Consider the following 19099-nt stretch of genomic DNA (forward strand, 5'->3'; position numbering starts at 1 on the left):
AGGAGGCACAAATTTCTTGCAGAGGTACTCCTCTCAGCAAGGCCCATGAAGAGCTTAAGCCCCTTGTAGAATGGGACCCGCCCCTCAGGAGGTGTTAAAGCCCTTGAGCTATAGGCTAAGGAAATTGCTGCGGTGATCCAATGGGCAAGCCGTTGCTTGGACACCGGTTTTCCATAATGGTTCTTGGCCCAAGAGACAAACAACTGATCACTTTTCCTGACCTGTTTTGGCAAAGGTTGTGCAGTTTCTCCTGCTCCAGTGAAGAAAAGGGAGGGGGATAAAAAGCCACCAACTCAATTGGAGAGTATGACCCCAACACCTTAGGCTCAAAAGCAGGGTTGGGGAGCAAAGTCACCTTAGTTTTGTCTGGAGAAAACCTCATACAAGATGGGTTAACAGACAAAACATGGATTTCACCCACACGCTTTGTAGAGACCAAGCCAACAGAAGTGCTGTTTTCAAGGTTACAATTTTCAATTCAACCCGATCTAGAGGCTCAAAGGGTGAGGCAGAGAGAGCATCCAGCACCAGGGGTAAATCCCACGATGGAGCCATGGGTCTCGAAACAGGGAGTTTCCTGTGAGCCCCTCGCATGAACCGGCACACTAAGGGATGCTGCCCTGCAGTCTTCCCCTCAAAACCCACATGGCAAGCTGAAATAGCAGCCAAGTACACCTTGACAGTAGAAAAAGCTTTACCCTTATCAATCAGGTCTTGCAGAAAAGCTAAAAGCACGGCCACAGAACACTGAAAGGGGATTTCCTGAATTTCAGAGCACCATTTCTCAAAAACAGACCATTTGTACTCGTACAAAGATCTTGTTGCTGGAGCTCTAGCATTCTGGATTGTCTCAATAACACTCTGTGGGAGACCTACAGATTGTAGATTGAACCACTCACGGGCCAAGCCCACAAAGCCAGCCTTTCTGGGTGGGGATGAAAAATTTGTCCTCGGGCCTGAGACAGCAGATCCCTGCGTGCAGGCAGAGGCCACGGATCCTTCGACAGGAGCTGCGTTATCTCTGCTAACCAGTGTTTCGATGGCCAGTGGGGTGCAATGAGGATCATTGTCAGCCCTTCTGTTCGTACCCTGGGTAGCGTTGGTGAAATTAGAGCTATGGGGGGAAAGGCATAGAGCTGAACCCGAGGCCACCTGTGGGCCAGTGCGTCCACCCCCAGAGGTGCGTTCTGATCGTGCAGGGAGAAATACAGATGACACTGTTTGTTCTCCTGCGAGGCAAAAAGGTCCACGGATGGTTGCCCGTACCTCTGCCATACCAACCTGGCCACTTCCGGATGGAGTTTCCACTCTGCATACAGGGGATTCCCTCTGGAGAGGAGGTCCGCTCCACAGTTCAGTACTCCTGGGACATGAGTTGCCCTCAATAACAGAAAATGTTTGCTGCTCCAAATGATCAGTTTGTGAGCCAACATGTGCAGTTTTAGTGATCTCAGACCACCCTGCCTGTTGATGTAAGCCACCACGGTGGTGTTGTCTGTTCTGACCAGCACATGGTGACCTCTTAGAAGTGGAAGGAAATGTTTCAGTGTCAAGTGAGGCATCTGTCGTGACAACTTTCCTGTTCTGCACTACTCCCATTGGAACGCCCTGTGTCAGCACACTGACACAGGGCGTCAGTGTGCCCTGTGTCACACTGGGCACACTGGGCACTACGCCCTTGGTTCCACCAAGGGCGTAGTGCTGCCCTGCAGGCTGCGGAAACCCTCACTCTGTGAGAAACATGTGGATTCAGCTTCTGCTGAGAGGCAACCCAGTGCTGGACTCCTTTCATATGGAGTCGCCCAAGGGGAACCACTGCTAATGCTGAGGCCATCAGGCCCAAGAGCCTTCTGCAGAGTCTGATGGACACCAGATTTCCTCTGTGAAACATGGACAAGCAGTCCAGCATCGTTTTCACTCTGTCCTCAGTTAGTCTCACTCTGGCCTGAACTGAGTCCAGGGAGAGACCTATGAAGGAAATGGATTGAATCCATTGTTTATTTTGAATCCCAGATCCATCACGTGTTGCGTTAAGGTAGCTGTGTGATCTGCAGCCTCCTGGCGGGAAGACGAAGCGCCTCCTGAGCGGGCCCACAGCCGCCTCGGTGCATTTTACAAACACTCTCGGGCTCAGTGAGAGACCGAAAGGGAGTACGAGGTATTCGTAACACGCTCCCTGAAATGCAAATCTGAGGAATTTTCTGTGCGGCGGATAAATGGGGATGTGAAAATAAGCATCCTTGAGGTCGATTGAAGTAAACCAATCGCTGGGACGTAGGAAGCGCAGCAGGGAGTCGTGTCAGCATCCTGAATTTGTATTTTCTCAGGTGCTTGTTTAGCGCCCGGAGGTCTAATATAGCACGCATCCCCCTTCTGCCTTTCTTTGGCACGAGGAAATAACGTGAATAAAACCCCTCGTGGCAGTGCTTGTGAGGTATTAGCCTTATTGCTCTTTTCGCTAACAACGAGGATATTTCCTCTTGTAGGACAAGAGCGGCTTCTCCCTCTGCTTGCGACTGAATCACCCCCCTGAAACGTGGAGGGGTCATTGCGAATTGCAGTCTGTATCCTCTCCTTACAGTTTTTAAAACCCATTCTGAGTTCGTGCATTTTTCCCACAGATGGGTGTTTATTGACAGGCGGCTGACTGGCCAGTCTGTTAAAAATAAGCTGGGAGCGCCCCCTTCTGGCGCCGAATGGCAAACAGCTCCAGTCTGCACTGCACATGCGCGCGGAGTTCGGCTTGCTGCAGATTTGTTGACATGGGGAAAAAATCTCAGTCCTCCTGGAAGAGGATGTTCATGTTTTTCAACATTTTTATCAGCGCCCTCGGCTCATAGCCTGGATGCGACAGTGTGTGAACATTTATTTCTTTCGAACAGATAAATGTGCTTGTGGGACGTGACCGGGGCTCGCCGTGGAGCTCCCCATATTGAACACAGTCTCGTCTTTTCTTTCTGGCATGCCGAGCAGGCTCGAACATCCTCTCCGTCACGCGCTGAACCCGGCTGAACTCGCCGAACAGGCTCGGAACCGGAGCTATGGAAGGGAGCGATTCCCGCTCGCTCCCAACATCTGGGGAGGAGGTCAGGCCAGCCGCTTCCTTCTCCTCACGTTCTGAGTGGAGGGAGAGTGGGGGGGCGGTTGGTCAGAGCGAGGGCCGTCAGGCTTCCTCTGCCACGGGGCTTTTGGGACAGAGGCTTTCTGTGGAGCCTGTGCAGCACCCTGCGTCTTCGGAAACTTGGGGATCTTGAAGGCATTAGGGAATCGAGCTGCAGCCTGAGCAAAGGTGTGGCGCTGGGTGCTCGGGGTCGTGGTCCCGATGGCAAACGTACGCCTGGGCAGACACAATTTCAGTGCTTCATCATCCCGTTTCTTTTCCTCCCATCGTTTTTGCATGGAGTTGACTGCTGCACCGAACAGCCCCTCAGGAGTGATGGCGGTGTCCAGGAGGTCCTCCTTCTCCTTAATGGAGAGTGTGGTGAAGTTGAGCCACCTGGCCCTCTCCTGCAGAACCATGAGACCCATGGTCCTGCCCAGGGCTTGGATCGCCACCTTGTGGAGTTGTAGGCAGTGATCCGTGATGATGCACACCTCCTCCCATAGTGCAGCATCTGGCAAAGTGGTCATCTGCTCCTCGAGTTCTGCCTGGTAAGCCATCAGCAGCGATGAGGCGTTCAGGGCCTGAACTGAGAGCGCCGCTGCCCGGTAAGATTTATCCGTCAGGCTGGACTGAAAGCGGTCAGCTCTTGAAGGGAGAGTGGGACCTCCAGCTGACATGGAAGTCTTTGGGTGGAGGTGTGCCGCCACCGCCGGTTCGACCGGGGGTAACTGACGGAGACCGCACTTCTCCATACCATCACAGTCCAGCACCGAACTGCCAGCCACTGGGTGCTTTTCCTTAAAGGGTTTATTGCGCCAGGAGACGGCTAGTTCTTCCAGCAGCTCCGGAAAAACTGGCAGGAGTTGTCTGCCTGTTTTCCGTGCTTTTGGCAGCTATTTTCCATCGAAGCGGGAGCGAACTACCTCGGCTTGAACCTCGGGCCACTGGATATCAAGCTTTGCAGCGGTGCGTTTGCACACATCATGCAGATCAAAATCCAGTTCCGGCGAGGATGAGCCTTCATGACCGGGTTGGCCTGCGCCAGACGGTGCGGGTTTTGCAACCCGACCCGACAGCGGAGGAGAGGGGTCATAATCCTCATCATTATCCAAGAAAGGAAGCTCCGGCTCACTATCGGAAAACTCGCAGTCTCCCGTTACCGGGAAATCCAACGAGCAGGACTCGAAGCAGAGTTCGGCGACCTCAGATGGCAGCGGGTCCACGGAGTTGAGGATTTCGCCCCAACTCGTCCCGGCTCCCGCATCAGCGGTCAGCGAAATTATTTGCTCGGCCGGTTCCTGCACAGCTACTGCAGATGTCATAAACGGGTCGCTGCCGGACAATGTCGTCTGATGGGCCAGACGGCGACGAAGCACTTTGACGGAGAACCTGCTACAGTGCGAGCAGGACTCCACAGAGTCAAAGGCTGCTTGGGCATGTTTCAGCCCGAGACACACCACGCACGACGGGTGTGTGTCCCCGCTTGAAATTTTGTTGCCGCACGGGCAGGTTCGTGCCTGTGGGCTCTTCTCCACAGTACTAGATGACCTGACGGTCTCCATGTTTCGGGGAGATGAGATGGCCGTAACGCTACTAAAAGAAAAAGAGCTGGCGACTGCTAAGCTAACCAATTATGGTTAGACTATGGAGGGGGAAGCGTTGCGGCTTCCCAGTAGGTAGCTTACGGTGGGAGTATTGCTACTCTTTGAAAACTGCCAACGAACAACCTTACGGTGAGTCGGCTTTTTTTTTGTTTTTTTTTTTGGTATTTCTACCAGAGAGAAGCTACTCGCTGTGATACCGAACAGATATCCCAAAACCAAGCGCCCGGCGACTGAGCTTGCGCACGTGTCTGTGGACAGTTTAGCTTGCCTCAGAATAGAGTCAGTAGTTACGAGAGCTGGTTGGAACTTCTGCTCGTTGCGAGAGAAGAGGTTTTTGAATAAGATGTCTGCTCAGCGTCAGCCCTATTTATAGGGGGAGGGTGCCTGCCCTCTCTGACGCTGACAGGCTTATCTCCAGCCAATCCTGGCTGGCGTAATGTAATAGGAGCTTCTGATGAGGTTACGCCAGGGGTGTTCCCATTGTGAGACACGAAACGAATGCTATGAAAGAGAACTGCCTGTTTGTATGACTCAGATGTGGTTTTACTTTCAACATCAACTTCACAGAAAATTGAGATATTATTGTTTTGGACTATGTTATGCTTTATAGGGTGTCCGTGCATATTAAAACAATGTTAAATTAATCCAAAAAAACCCCAATCAGATAAGTTGGTCATAAATACAGTACAGACCAAAAGTTTGGACACACCTTTTCATTCATAGAGTTTCCTTTATTTTCATGATTATTGACATTGTAGATTCACACTGAATGCATCAAAACTATGAATTAACATGTGGAAATATGTACTAAACAAAAAAGTGTAAAACAACTGAAAATACGCCTTATATTCTAGTTTCTTCAAAGTAGCAACCTTTTGTTGTGATTACTGCTTTGCACACACTCTGCATTCTCTTGATGAGTTTCAAGAGGTAGTCACCTGAAATGGTTTTCACTTCACAGGAGTGCCCTGTCAGGTTAATAAGTGGGATTTCTTGCCTTATAAATGGAGTTGGGACCATCAGTTGTGTTGTGCAGAAGTCAGGTGGATACACAGCTGATAGTCCTACTGAATAGAGTGTTAGAATTTGTATTATGGCAAGACAAAAGCAGCTAAGTAAAGAAAAATGAGTGGCCATCATTACTTTAAGAAATGAAAGTCAGTCCGAAAAATTGGGAAAACTTTGAAAGTGTCCCCAAGTGCAGTCGCAAAAACCATCAAGCGCGCTACAGAGAAACTGGCTCACATGAGGACCGCCCCAGGAAAGGAAGACCAAGAGTCACCTCTGCAGTGGAGGATAAGTTCATCCGAGTCACCAGCCTCAGAAATTGCAGGTTAACAGCAGCTCAGATTAGAGACCAGGTCAATGCCACACAGAGTTCTAGCAGCAGACAAATCTCTGCAACAACTGTTAAGAGGAGACTGTGTGAATCAGACCTTCATGGTAGAATAGCTGCTAGGAAACCACTGCTAAGGACAGGCAACAAGCAGAAGAGTCTTGTTTGGGCTAAAGAACACAAGGAATGGACATTAGACCAGTGGAAATCTGTGCTTTGGTCTAATGAGTCCAAATTTGTGATCTTTGGTTCCAACCACCGTGTCTTTGTGCGACACAGAAAAGGTGAACAGGCTCTACATGCCTGGTTCCCACCGTGAAACATGGAGGAGGTGTGATGGTGTGGGGGTGCTTTGCTGGTGACACTGTTGGGGATTTATTCAAAATTGAAGGCATGCTGAACCAGCATGGCTACCACAGCATTTTGCAGTGGCATGCTATTCCATCTGGTTTGCGTTTAGTTGGACCATCATTTATTTTTCAACAGGACAATGACTCCAAACACACCTCCAGGCTGTATAAGAGCACCCCATCACTCTCCTCCTTGGAGAGTGAAGGCAAAAGTGCCAACAAGTGCTAAGCATCTCTGGGAACTCCTTCAAGACTGTTTGAAGACCATTTCAGATGACTACCTCTTGAAGCTCATCAAGAGAATGCCAAAGTGTGCTAAGCAGTAATCAAAGCAAAAGGTGGCTACTTTGAAGAACCTAGAATATAAGGCTTATTTTCAGTTGTTTCACACATTTTTGTTAAGTATATAATTCCACATGTGTTAATTCATAGTTTTGATGCCTTCAGTGTGAATCTACAATGTCAATAATCATGAAAATAAAGGAAACTCATTGAATGAGTAGGTGTGTCCAAACTTTTGGTCTGTACTGTATGTCAATCACAGGTCTTGTGTTTTGTCGTGGCAGAACAATTTGATCTGTATGTTCTTGTATGTGTGTATTTTTGTTTTTTCTTTTTCTTGCTGGTGTCAAGTGTAGACAATGTCATATGACTTGAGGCAATTGACGTTACCGGTAACTAGCTGCTAATATACCCTTGCTAGCTTGCTTTTTGTTTTCGTTGATGAGTGCAGATTTTTTGCCAGTTGGCCGAAAGTTAGATTTTGACACATGATGTATGTAATTCTGTATGTATTTTACAAGCTAATGTAATATATATTTACCTAGAACAGAATCTCAAGACAGCAGATGCTCACAGAGGACACTAATGATAATGCCCAAAGTGCTAAAGGTTACAGAGTGACAGATGAGGAGAGAGAAGAAGAAAATAGACGTAATGTAGTCGTCACAATATTTGCCATTATTATCACCATTTTGCTAATATTATGCAATCTTAAGTGAAGTGTACCGCTGCATAGCATCTACTCTTAAGTAACTCACACACATTAACACTGGTTCATCCAGTCAGCAAACAATGAAGAGTGCTCCAAAGTAGAGCAGGAGCATGGTGTTGGCAGTGAATTTAAAGATCTAGTTTATGTTCTCCTCTTTGTCCTCATTAAATGCTGCAGACTTCTGACTTCTATACTCAACTGTTTTTGTCTTCCCCCATAGACGACCACCCAGTAGGAGCCGGTCACCGACCGTCCAATGACTTTCTTATGTGTGCAGGGTGAGTATGAGACTTTAGCACATTACACAAGACTTATGTTCATTTGTTTTAGCATAACAGTTTATTTTAACCAAAAGCTTTTATGAGGATGGTAAAAAAAATTTCTAATCTGTTTTCCTGAATGTGTCATTTTATTTCAGATTAGAAATATGCTTAGTTTACATTCATATTTTTACCACTTCATGTTACTTTCAGACTTCTAATTGTTTGAATTTCCATGTGTTTTAGATGTCAGGCTGATTTTAATGACTGAGGTGTTTTGTTTTTTTGTTTTTTAATTTGTGTTTGGAATTGATCTTAAACATTCAGCATGCATAATAAAAAATCATGCTGGCTGTTGAAGTTCAAATCCTCCTGAGATTATGTTCAGATCTTTAAAAACAGGTAACGTTTATAATTTGCAATTATTAAACAGCCAAAGAACAAACCAGGATGTCGTGATGCTGCATATTTTGCGTTATGCATCACACACGTAAAGGCATTTCTTGGTGTCATTAGTGTTACATGGCGTAATGTCACCAGATTTCATTTGCGTTCAACCTTCAGTTCACATCCATGTAATGTTGTTATTGTAATATTTCTGGGTCAACCAGTCTGTCTTTGTTTTTCAATCACGTCATCCCAAGAAAAATAGCCTCCTTCCAGCCTGGGATGATGTCTCATGCATGCCGCTGGTGAATGCGCATGTTAATATCTGCATGATGAGTCAGACACAAATCAGACACGGAGCCAAAAAACTAAGTGGTGATGTGCTAAAAACACCACCACTCAACCAACCACCCAACCACCGGAGAACTGCATGAATAAAAATAGCTTCACACACCTACCAGATCATCCTGTGCATCTGCAAACAGTGACTGTTCCTCTAATGTCTGGATGTTAATCTGACACACCAGTTTTTCATTAGAATAGATGCAGTTGGTCATTAGAATAGATGCAGTTGGTCATCTAACTGCCTCTGCATATGTATATATATAAAACTGTTTTGATTTAATTACTGCTCTCAATGTGTTCTTTAATCTAACGGCAAATCACTTAATTAATATGTTACAAAATTGACTATTTCAATAATTGATTAATTATGATTGTTCTAATAATTTCAGCCCTAATCTAGATACCTTTTTAGCGCCTCCGATGGGTGCAGCCCCAGACACAGGTCTTCTGAATGTGTTGCGCTGGATGGTAAAATGTTGTCCAGCTTCTCAGTGCTGAAGGACAGCATCCCAACAATATGATCCCACCACTATCGTGTTTCATGATGGGGATGCTGTGTTCAGGGTGATGTTCAGGGTGTTCATTTTTTTTCTCCACTGTGTGTGCGTGTGTGTGCGTTTGCGTGTGAGTTTGCGCGCGCGTGTGTGTGTAGGCTAATTCTGACCAGAACATCACCTCCAGCTCGTCTGAAGTGTTTCCATACATCACTTGTCGTTGGCGCTAAAGAGGATTTCGACTGCCACTGTTAATATATAAACCAGTTCTGTGGAGTGCACTGCTGGCCGCGGAGCGGAGCAGATTGGATGGAGACCATCTGCTTTACTCAGTTCTGCTGTCTAATAATGTTATGAATGTAACGTTGATGGAAACTTTGCTGTAGAGTATTAGTAAACAGAGGAAATCTGAGACCTCCACATAGCGGCTGAGGAATCTGTTTAATTGGGGATTTATGAAAACAACTGGTTGTAATAATAGTTTTAGGGATATGAAAAGGAATCCAGAGCTAAGCCTGTCGCAATAAGCTTTTAATCAATTAATCACATAATGAATTTAAATGAGCTGTGTAATTTCCATTCTGATTATTTTTGCAGGGCAATTTTGGTTAAAGGCATCGTCATCCATTTTATTTCTGGTTTCAGTTGTTTTTTATTTATTGTTTTTGCTTGTTTTGTTTTGGATATTTAAAATATCTTCCAGTTCCAGTGTTCTGTACAAGTTTAAAGTTTTAGTCTTTCAGGGGGATAACTAGCATGTTTATTATGCTAGATTATTACACTCCTCTGTATTTGGCTCGTTGACATGCAACAAGCCAAACATGTGGAAAAGTTCAGGAAGTGTGAATTCTTTTTGTTGTTGCTCTGTTTCTGTGCCATTGTTTGCCCCCTCCTGCTGCAGTCATTTGTTTCTGTAATATCTGTCTCTGTACTGCCTGATTCCTGTATGTAATCAACTGTTGCATAAATTAGCTAACTATTAACACTGAGAGATACAGTTCCAAAAATATCAGAGTTGCCTGTTAAGATTTATTGATGGTAGTAATGCTGTGCTCCTGTTTTTGTGGAAGTGTTTATGTTCATGTTCTATAGGGTTTGGGATTAGAGGTGGGGGTGGGTGGTTTCCTAAGGGCTAAGAGAAGTGACAAGGTTCTGTAGCTCAGTTGGATCCCAGCCCCCTCTGCTGGTCTGCTTGGTTAACAGGTAGATGGCTGGTAGCTTCTTCTTCTTGTTTCACTTTCTATAGACAGATTTACACATTTCCTTCCTCTCTTCAGCATGCAGCTGCCCCCTCCCTCACTGGGATCAATAAAGTTAGTAGACATCTGATTGTTATTGGAGTGTGAAGGAGGAGGAGGAAAAGCAGGATGGGACATGGTGATGTTTAGATCTTAGATCTAGATCTGAGATCTAAACTCCTGCTCACATGACTAGTCATGTGAGCAGGAGGAGGGTGAGGAGCAGGAGGCTGCTCCCTCAGTGGTTTTTTTGTCTGGACTTGTCCTCTCCTCACATGTCTGGCTTTCTAAGACTTAAGACCCTCCTAGCGTTTCCACTGTGCTGTTTCCCTCTAGTCTATTCTGCTCCTCCTGCCATGGCCCTTCTTCTACATGCAGACAGAATTCTATCGGGTCACTCGGTCATGGCAAACATTCTGAACATTCTGCCTCCTCTGGAATAACAAAAAATGTAAAGGAACTGTGCCCTTATGCACTTCCCCTCCCGTGTTTGATAACACTGAGCCCCGCTGCAACACGTGCCTCTAGCACCGCCTTCAGCAGGATGTGCTCCAGGCTCATTGGTTGTTTAGCCTTGTTTACAGGGAAGTCCAGTCATGTTTTTGTTCTCCAAGTGTTGAAGTTTTTCAGCCTTTTTCCAGGCTGCTCAAACAAAGAGCGGTGAGCGGAGAAACAGAGTTCAGCAGACTGGACTCGTCTCCCATCAGCTGTGGTTTTCTAACTGACTTCTCTTATTATGGGTCTGGATGGCCCTGAGAACGTTCTTCCTATGTGGAATCAGTAGCCTAATGCTGGATGTCTGGTCTCAGTGTCTTCTCTGCTGTCCCCACCCAGGCAGCCTCAGCCCACCCCAGGACAGACCATCATGCTGTCACCGCGGGCAGAGACCACGCCTATTCCTGTCCCCACCCAGGTGCGGAACTACCAGCGGATCAAGCAGAACCTGTCCAGCAGCCCGAGTCCCACTCTCTACAGCTCCCCCAGGTAAGCTGTGCCTGCTGTGGGAGGAGTGGGTTACATGAACATGGATTAACCAAATCCATGTTCATAGCAGATAATGAAAACACCGACTATTGTTGCATCAGTTCACTGAAATGGCATCAACTCGATGCCTGCTTATATTTCTAACTGCCCAAGCTGTTGCTGGGAGGAACCATGGCTGGTATTATTATGGGACTAAATACAGGTAGAGATGGCTAAAGGGTAGCACCTGATTTTTAATGGATGACATTATTTTTACTGTCAACACTGAAAGGTTTATTGAAGGTAAAACTATGTTTTGGTAGCTGGTTTAATTATTAGATCTCTTCTGTTCGTCAGTCTGAAGACTGGAGTCTCGTGTTTCTATGAGGGTTTGATCCTGAAGAATAGCTTCTGGTCTCCAGCTGTGTGTGTTTTTAATTGGGGGTACACTCATATAAAAATTTCGGCTGATATTTATTGATATTACGTTATATTTCACTTCCCTTTGACCACAAAAAACAGCCACATTTCTAACTTCACCATTGCTTTTCTTTTTCAGTTAGACTCCCACAATCCTTTTCTGCTTCGCTGTCACATGATCAAACACACACCACTCTCCTTCCCTCCCCACCCAAAAACAAACAGCAACAAGATGGAAATAAATATTAGTTCTTAATACTTGCCCAGTTTTATTTATCAGTCTGATACTGATGTTAGTGCCAATATATTTTGCATCCATAGCTTTAGCAGCTGATTATTAGTTTAAGATAAACTAATAATCAGTTTATTTAAGATGAATTATTTAGCAAGATCTCTGAGCTTTTTGAAAGTGTACTTTTACTACACTGTTGGTGCTGGAAATGTATGGAGTAATGAATTGTAAACAGTTATGAATTTAGGACTTTTCAGATACTGGAGAGCAGAAGATGGTCTCGGATTCAATCAATTCTGTGTCTAAAAGGCAGTAAGTCTAGCATTATTACCCTAGCTGTAGATAAACATCTGATGTTTATCAGCTAACCAAATCCATCTAAACAGAAAATATTCTTGAACTTCTTGAATACTTCAGTACTCAGTACTCCTAGATTTGTTTGTTACAGAGAGTGGTGCTGACTTTAGTTTGGAAAGAAGTGATTTACACATTTTCTTGTGACCTGCTTCTGTCTCTAGCTTATGCTATAATAAATTTGATTCATTATAGATCTTTGATTAACACATCAATGATTGTGCTGTTTGAGCAACAGGAAGAAGGAATACTGTTGACAACCATACATGGATGTAAATACTTTTGAAAGCTACTAAAGATGAAGCAAAAACCTTGTACTTTTTAAGTAACCCTGAAAGTTGATTTGTTCTCTTATTGCTGGATGTTTGTTTGGGTTCTCCAGGTCAGGAACAGTAAGGCGCTCCAACACAAGTCCTATGGGCTTTCCAAAGGTGGGCTCGGGGTGTCCCAGTTCAGCGGACACCCCTCAGACGGCAGGCCGGCGCCTCTCTACTGGGAGTTCTCGGCCTTACTCCCCTTCACCTCTAGGTAGGTCCTGACTCTGGTCATGTGGGCTTAAAGACAGGCACACAGAAAATCCAGCTATTCTGCTACTGTGTGTGTTTGCAGTGGGTACCATCCCTGAACAGCTCGGCCACTGCTGCTGCCACTTGCAGAACCAGGAGCCTCGCAGCCGCAGCTCTTCAGGAGGTCCGTGTGTGTTCCTCCACTCTGACACATTAGATATTCAAACCTTCCAACCACAGTTTAAAATCCTGCAGTTGAGCTGGAATTATTTTCACAGCAGTCAGAGGTTTTGGTCTGACTATACACGACATATGAATAGTATAGCTGTTCTATCAGTTGTCACAGTGACTTGTTTTTCATCAGGTTGTCTCCAGTGCTAGAGTCAAACAAACTTGGTCGTCTCAGTGTTTGGAGAGTCGCGACCGACTGACCTGTTATGTGTTCCTGCTGCTGACTGGATAGAAGCATTGCAAATCAATCACTCATTTGTAAAGCTGAGTAACACTTGCAACCAATGCTCACCAGGTGTCAGGGGAACGCTTGCTACTCTAACTCCTGACTCGCCACATGGTGGAAGGGGGTCAGGGGAGGCAGTGTGCTTTTTTTCAAAGTGATGAAGTTGTAGGAAAATTCAGGCAGTTGAATTTTCCTGTAGCCCACCTTTGGAAAATTCAACTGTCTGAGAACTGTTTGATCAAAGAAGCCAGTAGTGAAATAGTTTTAGGCGAAATAATGCAGAACTAAAAGAATTGCACAAAAATGTCAAAATTTGCACAGAAACATAAAGATAGAACCTCTGATAATTAGACAGTTTATTAGCAAAATAGTTGATTTAGGGGTGGGTATCACTTTAAAAACTCAACTGATTGGGACCAAAGTAAATGAAGTAGGGATGTTCCGATCAGGTTTTTTGCTGCCGATTCCAGTCACCCATGAGGCCAATCTCTACCGATCACCGATCTTTGCAGATTGCCTGGATTGACTGTTTATTTTTTGCGTTAGTTATAAATGATACTATGGGATTTGGCAAAATTAAAAAATTATATGGTAATATATTCACCTAATTAATGTAAGCCTGCAGCATACTTGAAGGCACAATACAACAGTTACTCAGTCAAAAGAACAACTGAAAAACCTGCAACCAGTTAAACAACATTTAACAGTAAGACTCTCTGGACCCTAAATTATACATGAGTCAAAATAAGTCTCACAACACTGCCTATAATGTCTAGTAAAAGAGGGAAACATTCATTCAAAGTCAAATGCAAGTTGCATCAAAATAAACAATCCTACGTTACTGAATCAAAACTTCCTAAGAGCATGGCTGATTAATGGTGGTTTTCATAAATTATCTCTCATGTTTGGGCATAGCAAAAGTTTTAATATGTGAAATCCGTGTTGTTGTTGTTGTTTACGTTACATGCTGCGGCTTTAAGCAGTCGTTCCGGGTGGAGCAGAAACAGCCCTCCGTCTGTAAAATATTACTACCAGTAGTGCATAGCGGCGGTCCAACAGCGAGAACAGAACCAGTGTCTTTCACCGCTGGCTCGAAGACTTGAATTATTTTTCGGGTTATTTGTTTATCTTTCTGACCATCATGCTGATCCGGGTGAGTGTTTGTAGTAGTGCGCTGCTTTACCTGCTATCTGTCTCCGGATGTCCTTTTTTCCTGCATTGAGCCTCGATATAGCCAAACTCCATCAAGTGCTTGTTTTTTAAATGTCATATTAGATTCATTGTGTTAACGCATTTTGACGTGCTTCACCCCCGAGGTAATTTTCCGCCGCAACGTGCAAACTCCCCCATTCATTCTGAGCGTTATAGACAGGATTTGTTGCTGCACGCTTGCAAAGTATGAAAGAAAGAGGAGATAAGTTGCACACGCAGGCTGAGAAGTGAGATGCAGGTGATCGTTTTGGTGATCCGCAACAAGAGACAGTGATCGGCGATCACCGATCATACACTTTTTCATGGAAATCTGCCAATTATGATCAGTGGCCGATCAATCAGCACACCTCTAAAATGAAGCATAGGTGTGAAAACGCCCTGAATGCAACTACATATTTATTGATTCCTCCCTCAGCCACATACACCTGACCTGGTCTCTCTGCCTTCTGCAGGTTCTCCGGTTCCCTCCTCTCAGCTCCTAGGAGCACGTCTCCAAAGCGCCCCGACGCTGACCGACTTCTACCAGACCAGGCAGAAGCTCCATAAGCAGCTGTCTGACCCCGTGCAGCCTTCCTCTTGCTCCTCCTCATCCTCTTGCAGTCATTCCCCCCAGCTTTGCCGCCCAGCCAATCTTGGCTCTTCCCCCACCAAATTGTTGGGGTCTTCACCACGCACATCTGACTGGCTTCAAAAGTCCCCATTGCCCACCATCATTGGTTCCCCCACCAAGGTGAGAGCAGTTACCTGCTGGATAACATCAGCTTCACATGTAAATATCTGCTGATATTTACTTGCTAAATAAAGGAAATAGGGGCTGAGTTATCAGTGCAGCCCTATTTGCCAGTCTGTACTGTACATACTCAGTATGAACCACCCCATTTTGTGTTGGGTAAATATGAAGTCTTTCTCCAAACTTTTTTTTAAAACATTCATTTTCAAATCTCTATGTTTTAATCATCCTATTAAGTAATTTTGATCCATGAACAAAATTACTTAATAAATTAGTTTTTCCCCATTTTGTGTTCAGACAATTTCTGCACCATTCAAGATCCCCAAAACGCAGGCATCCTGTAACCTGATGGCGCTGGCAGACAGTCCGCTTCCTAGCAGGATACTGGCAGACTGTCAAGACGTCTGCATCCACCACTGCAGCCCATACCTGACAGGGCGGGCGGCACCCCCAGAGGCCAGCAGAACCTTCGGCAGGTAGATGACCCCTGGATTTAGTGCACTAACTGTTCTTCTGTGGCCTACATGACAGCATACAGAAGCTCCTGAATCTATTTGTTGATTTGTTCCAAGCTGTTGTTTATTTAGATTGACATCATTCTAGCAGACATGTGACTAGCAGACTTGTGTAATCTTTACAGCCCCTGTTTAATGTTATTACATTTCATCAGTATGTCAACTCTGTTTCCTCATAGGTCTGTCAGTACAGGTCGACTGTCTGATCAACCAATCAGGATCACTCTGGGTGGACAGGCCTACCAGGGCAGCACTGACAGCCTGAACACTGAGCGACCCATGGACACAGGTACACAGGCACAGCATGCTCTCCACACTACTTACCTTTCACTTTACCTGAAAGCAAACAATTCATACAGATTTAAAATCTGATAATGACCATTGTCCTTTACTCTGAAACCCTCAAAATAAAATCTAGTTCAGCAGACTACCACTTAGTTAGCTAATAGAGTCCCAATGTGTGTCAGTAGTTGTGTTTCCATCAAGGTTTTTTATGCACATTTGGAAGTATCGCCTTAGAAAAGGTTTATGGAAATTTGAAATATCCTCAATTTTGCAAGAAAGCTTTTACATTCACTAAGAGTTGATGTGCTAAGAGATGTGATGAACCTCTTGTGTTGGAGGTTTGGACTTTGAAACTTTCAGAGGGGAGGACTTTTACCTAGAGTGACCTGTGAGAGGGACTCCAGGTTGGTTTGGGAGTGGTGGAATAGTTCCATCCACTGGTGGCTCTGTGCCTTACTACAGCCATGAAACCTCCAGCTCAGAGAGAGAACTCTCCATTTTTCTAAGATGTTTGGTCCTTTCTATTTTTCAACCTCTGCCTCTAGTTAATCCCAGCGTTGTGTAGTGTCAATATATGACAAAATCACACTCTGTGTTGCCTGTTTAATTCACACCAAACCAATAGCTGGAAAACTGCCTAATTCACATTCCCCCCTTTTTTTTTCCTTTTCTTCATCATTTCAAAAGTTTGATTTGCATGATTGCTGGCTGGAAAGAGCTATGGCATCTCAGTATAAATGCAGCTGTTCTCTGGGTACCTCAGAGATAACATTGTTTAAAAATAAGCATCATGGTTTGGACTGTGGATATGTTTGCTAGGCGCTGCCATCATTGTTTGCGAGTAAATTAACTCATTTCCTGTCTCTGCAGCCCCTAGCATGGCTCAAGGAGGATCAGCCAGTCCCCGTACTGTCCTCTTCACCGTGGGCTCACCGCCCAGCAGTAGCACGCCTCCGACCTGCAGCCACCTGGGTGCCAGACCTCGCACCACCTCTGGTGAGACCCCTCCAAGTCCACCCCTCACTCTGCTGAGCTGCAGTCACATATTAATGCAGTGTTCTGCATGTTAATGATACCAGTTCTTACTGTGTTCTCAGTGGGCTCCAGCAGTTCAGCGGGCTCCTTGTGCTCCACCAGCGGTCGGGTATGTGTGGGGTCTCCCCCAGGCATGACCATGGGTTCCTCTCCACCAGGGAGTCTAGGTATTGGGCAAGGTGTTCTGGGAGCAGATGGAGGACCCAGCAGCCTGCGCTACATTCCCTATGGGACGTCTCCCCCCAGCATGGAGGGGTTCATCACTTTTGAAGCCCCAGAGCTGCCTGAGGAGACCCTGATGGAGGTGAGGGGATGGGGAATGTGACACATTACTAGATTTTTGGTTCTGTTGACGTATGCTGTTTGCAAAATCTAAATTTGTTTTAAGTTAAAATGTTAAGGGCTGAAACTGATTATTTTAGCAATCGATTATTTTATGAGTTATTCTGAGTAAGTCAGATAAAAAAAAAAAAGACACATTTCGCAGATTTTTCTTTAACTACTTAAGATTTTTAAACATATAAAATACGTTTAACAAGTAACACTCAGTTCTTAAACGAGAACTGAGTGTTATTCAGCTTGGGCAGTTTCTTGCTCAAAAGAAAAACTTTTCTTTCTATATAAGAAAAAACATATTTTCTTCCCCAAAATGCAATAACAACATTCCTTTGACGAAAGCTTGATCATTTATAGCAAAGGATGCATCAGCAGCTAATAATCCTTTTAAAATCAACATGTGAAAAGCTTAGCCCTTTCTGCTTGACTTGACATTAGTACAGAGTAAAGCTGATCTGGTAATTTTAATGGATTAACTGATTGATAATTGGATATCAGATATCAGATGGAATCTAATAGATTTTTTTCTATTATTTTGAACGAGGTAAAGCTAAAACTGGATAAAGCATATTTTCAAAGAAATGTAGTTTTTTTTCTATTTTAAATGCAAAGTGTATGTATTTTTGTACAATCTAATAATTGATTTGAGTGCCCTTGTTTCATCAAATAGTTTTTGTAGGTGTCTGTATTCTCCAGTTAGTGATTAATCAGTTACTGAATTAGTTGAGGATTATTTCATAGATTATTTGAGATTAATCCAATTAATTGTTTCGGCCCTAAAACTTTTTAACAGAAAAATGTGTAAACCGATGGACCAACTTGTGATCACATGTGGTAGCGTTGGAGTTGGTCCTCTGCTGCTGGGTTAAAGCATCATGTTGTTGTCTTGGCTCAGCGGGAGCACACAGACACCCTGATTCACCTTCGGATGATGCTTTCCTTCACTGACTGCATTCTGGAGATGGCGACGCTCCGAGCTGGAGGGGCGGAACTCGGCATGTCTGCTGCCCCCCTGTACCCCCCTCAGGATAGTGTGGTTATGGACCAGATCAGCCAGCTCAGTAAAGAGTGGGGGTAAGTTCCCAGGGTAAAAAACAAAAAAGGTAACGCATGAGTCCTTTTGTTTCATAGTGCAACTGTGCTGCCCCCTGCAGGCAGGTGGAACAGTTGGTGCTATACATGAAGGCAGCTCAGCTCCTTGCTTCCTCTCTCCATATGGCTAAGGCTCAGATCAAATCTGCCAAGCTGAATCCCTCAACTGCTGTCAAACAAGGTGGGAGCATTTCCCTCCTCATCTCTAATAATGTAATTTTATTCCATTTAGAGAGTTAAACTTATCATTAGCACCATATTTGTTGTTTTTCTCTTACTTTACAGCATCATAGTATACAAAAACTAAAGCTCTTTTCCTCATTTTGTTAGTGGTCAAGAGTTTGAATGAGCGCTACAAAAGCTGCATTGCCTTCTGTCGACACCTGACCGACAAACTCAACCACTTCTTCTCTGACAAGCAGCGCTTTGTCGACGAGATCAACAGCGTGACTGCAGAGAAGCTCATCTACAACCACGCCGTGGAGATCGTGAGTTCCACACACTCACATGACTCCATGATCTGAATCGTCACATACAGGTGCAGCCTAATGGTCCATGATGTGTGCATCAGGTTCAATCTGCAGCTCTGGATGAGATGTTTAAACAAACAGAGGACATAGCGTACCGCTACAGCAAGGCTGCCATGTTGCTGGATGGCCTCTCCAAGATCCTGCAGGACCCCGCCGACACTGAGAACGTGCTGAAATGTGAGGAAGCATTGACAGACATTTTGTTCATTACATGGATACGTTTTTATTAGAGATGTGCCGATCAGGTTTTTTTCCTCCTGATACCGATACCGATCACCCATGAGGGCCGATCACCGATACCGACCACCGATACCGATCACC

At 45.0% G+C, this 19099-nt stretch overlaps 1 protein-coding gene across 1 annotated transcript in view; it reads left to right on the forward strand.

The window, feature by feature from the left end:
* Nucleotides 1-19099, forward strand: part of ulk2 (unc-51 like autophagy activating kinase 2) — a 56344-nt gene that overhangs the window by 31901 nt on the left and 5344 nt on the right. Inside the window, exons 14-26 of the mRNA XM_007565568.2 lie at nt 7608-7665; nt 10946-11095; nt 12463-12608; nt 12690-12770; nt 14708-14985; nt 15283-15461; nt 15680-15789; nt 16656-16781; nt 16883-17124; nt 18052-18230; nt 18311-18429; nt 18579-18736; nt 18820-18955. Coding sequence (XP_007565630.1) covers nt 7608-7665; nt 10946-11095; nt 12463-12608; nt 12690-12770; nt 14708-14985; nt 15283-15461; nt 15680-15789; nt 16656-16781; nt 16883-17124; nt 18052-18230; nt 18311-18429; nt 18579-18736; nt 18820-18955 — 1962 coding nt within the window. The remainder of the gene's footprint in view (nt 1-7607; nt 7666-10945; nt 11096-12462; nt 12609-12689; nt 12771-14707; nt 14986-15282; nt 15462-15679; nt 15790-16655; nt 16782-16882; nt 17125-18051; nt 18231-18310; nt 18430-18578; nt 18737-18819; nt 18956-19099) is intronic.

The sequence above is a fragment of the Poecilia formosa genome, unplaced genomic scaffold (genome assembly GCF_000485575.1).
Source record: "Poecilia formosa unplaced genomic scaffold, Poecilia_formosa-5.1.2 Scaffold179, whole genome shotgun sequence".
NCBI lineage: Eukaryota > Metazoa > Chordata > Actinopteri > Cyprinodontiformes > Poeciliidae > Poecilia > Poecilia formosa.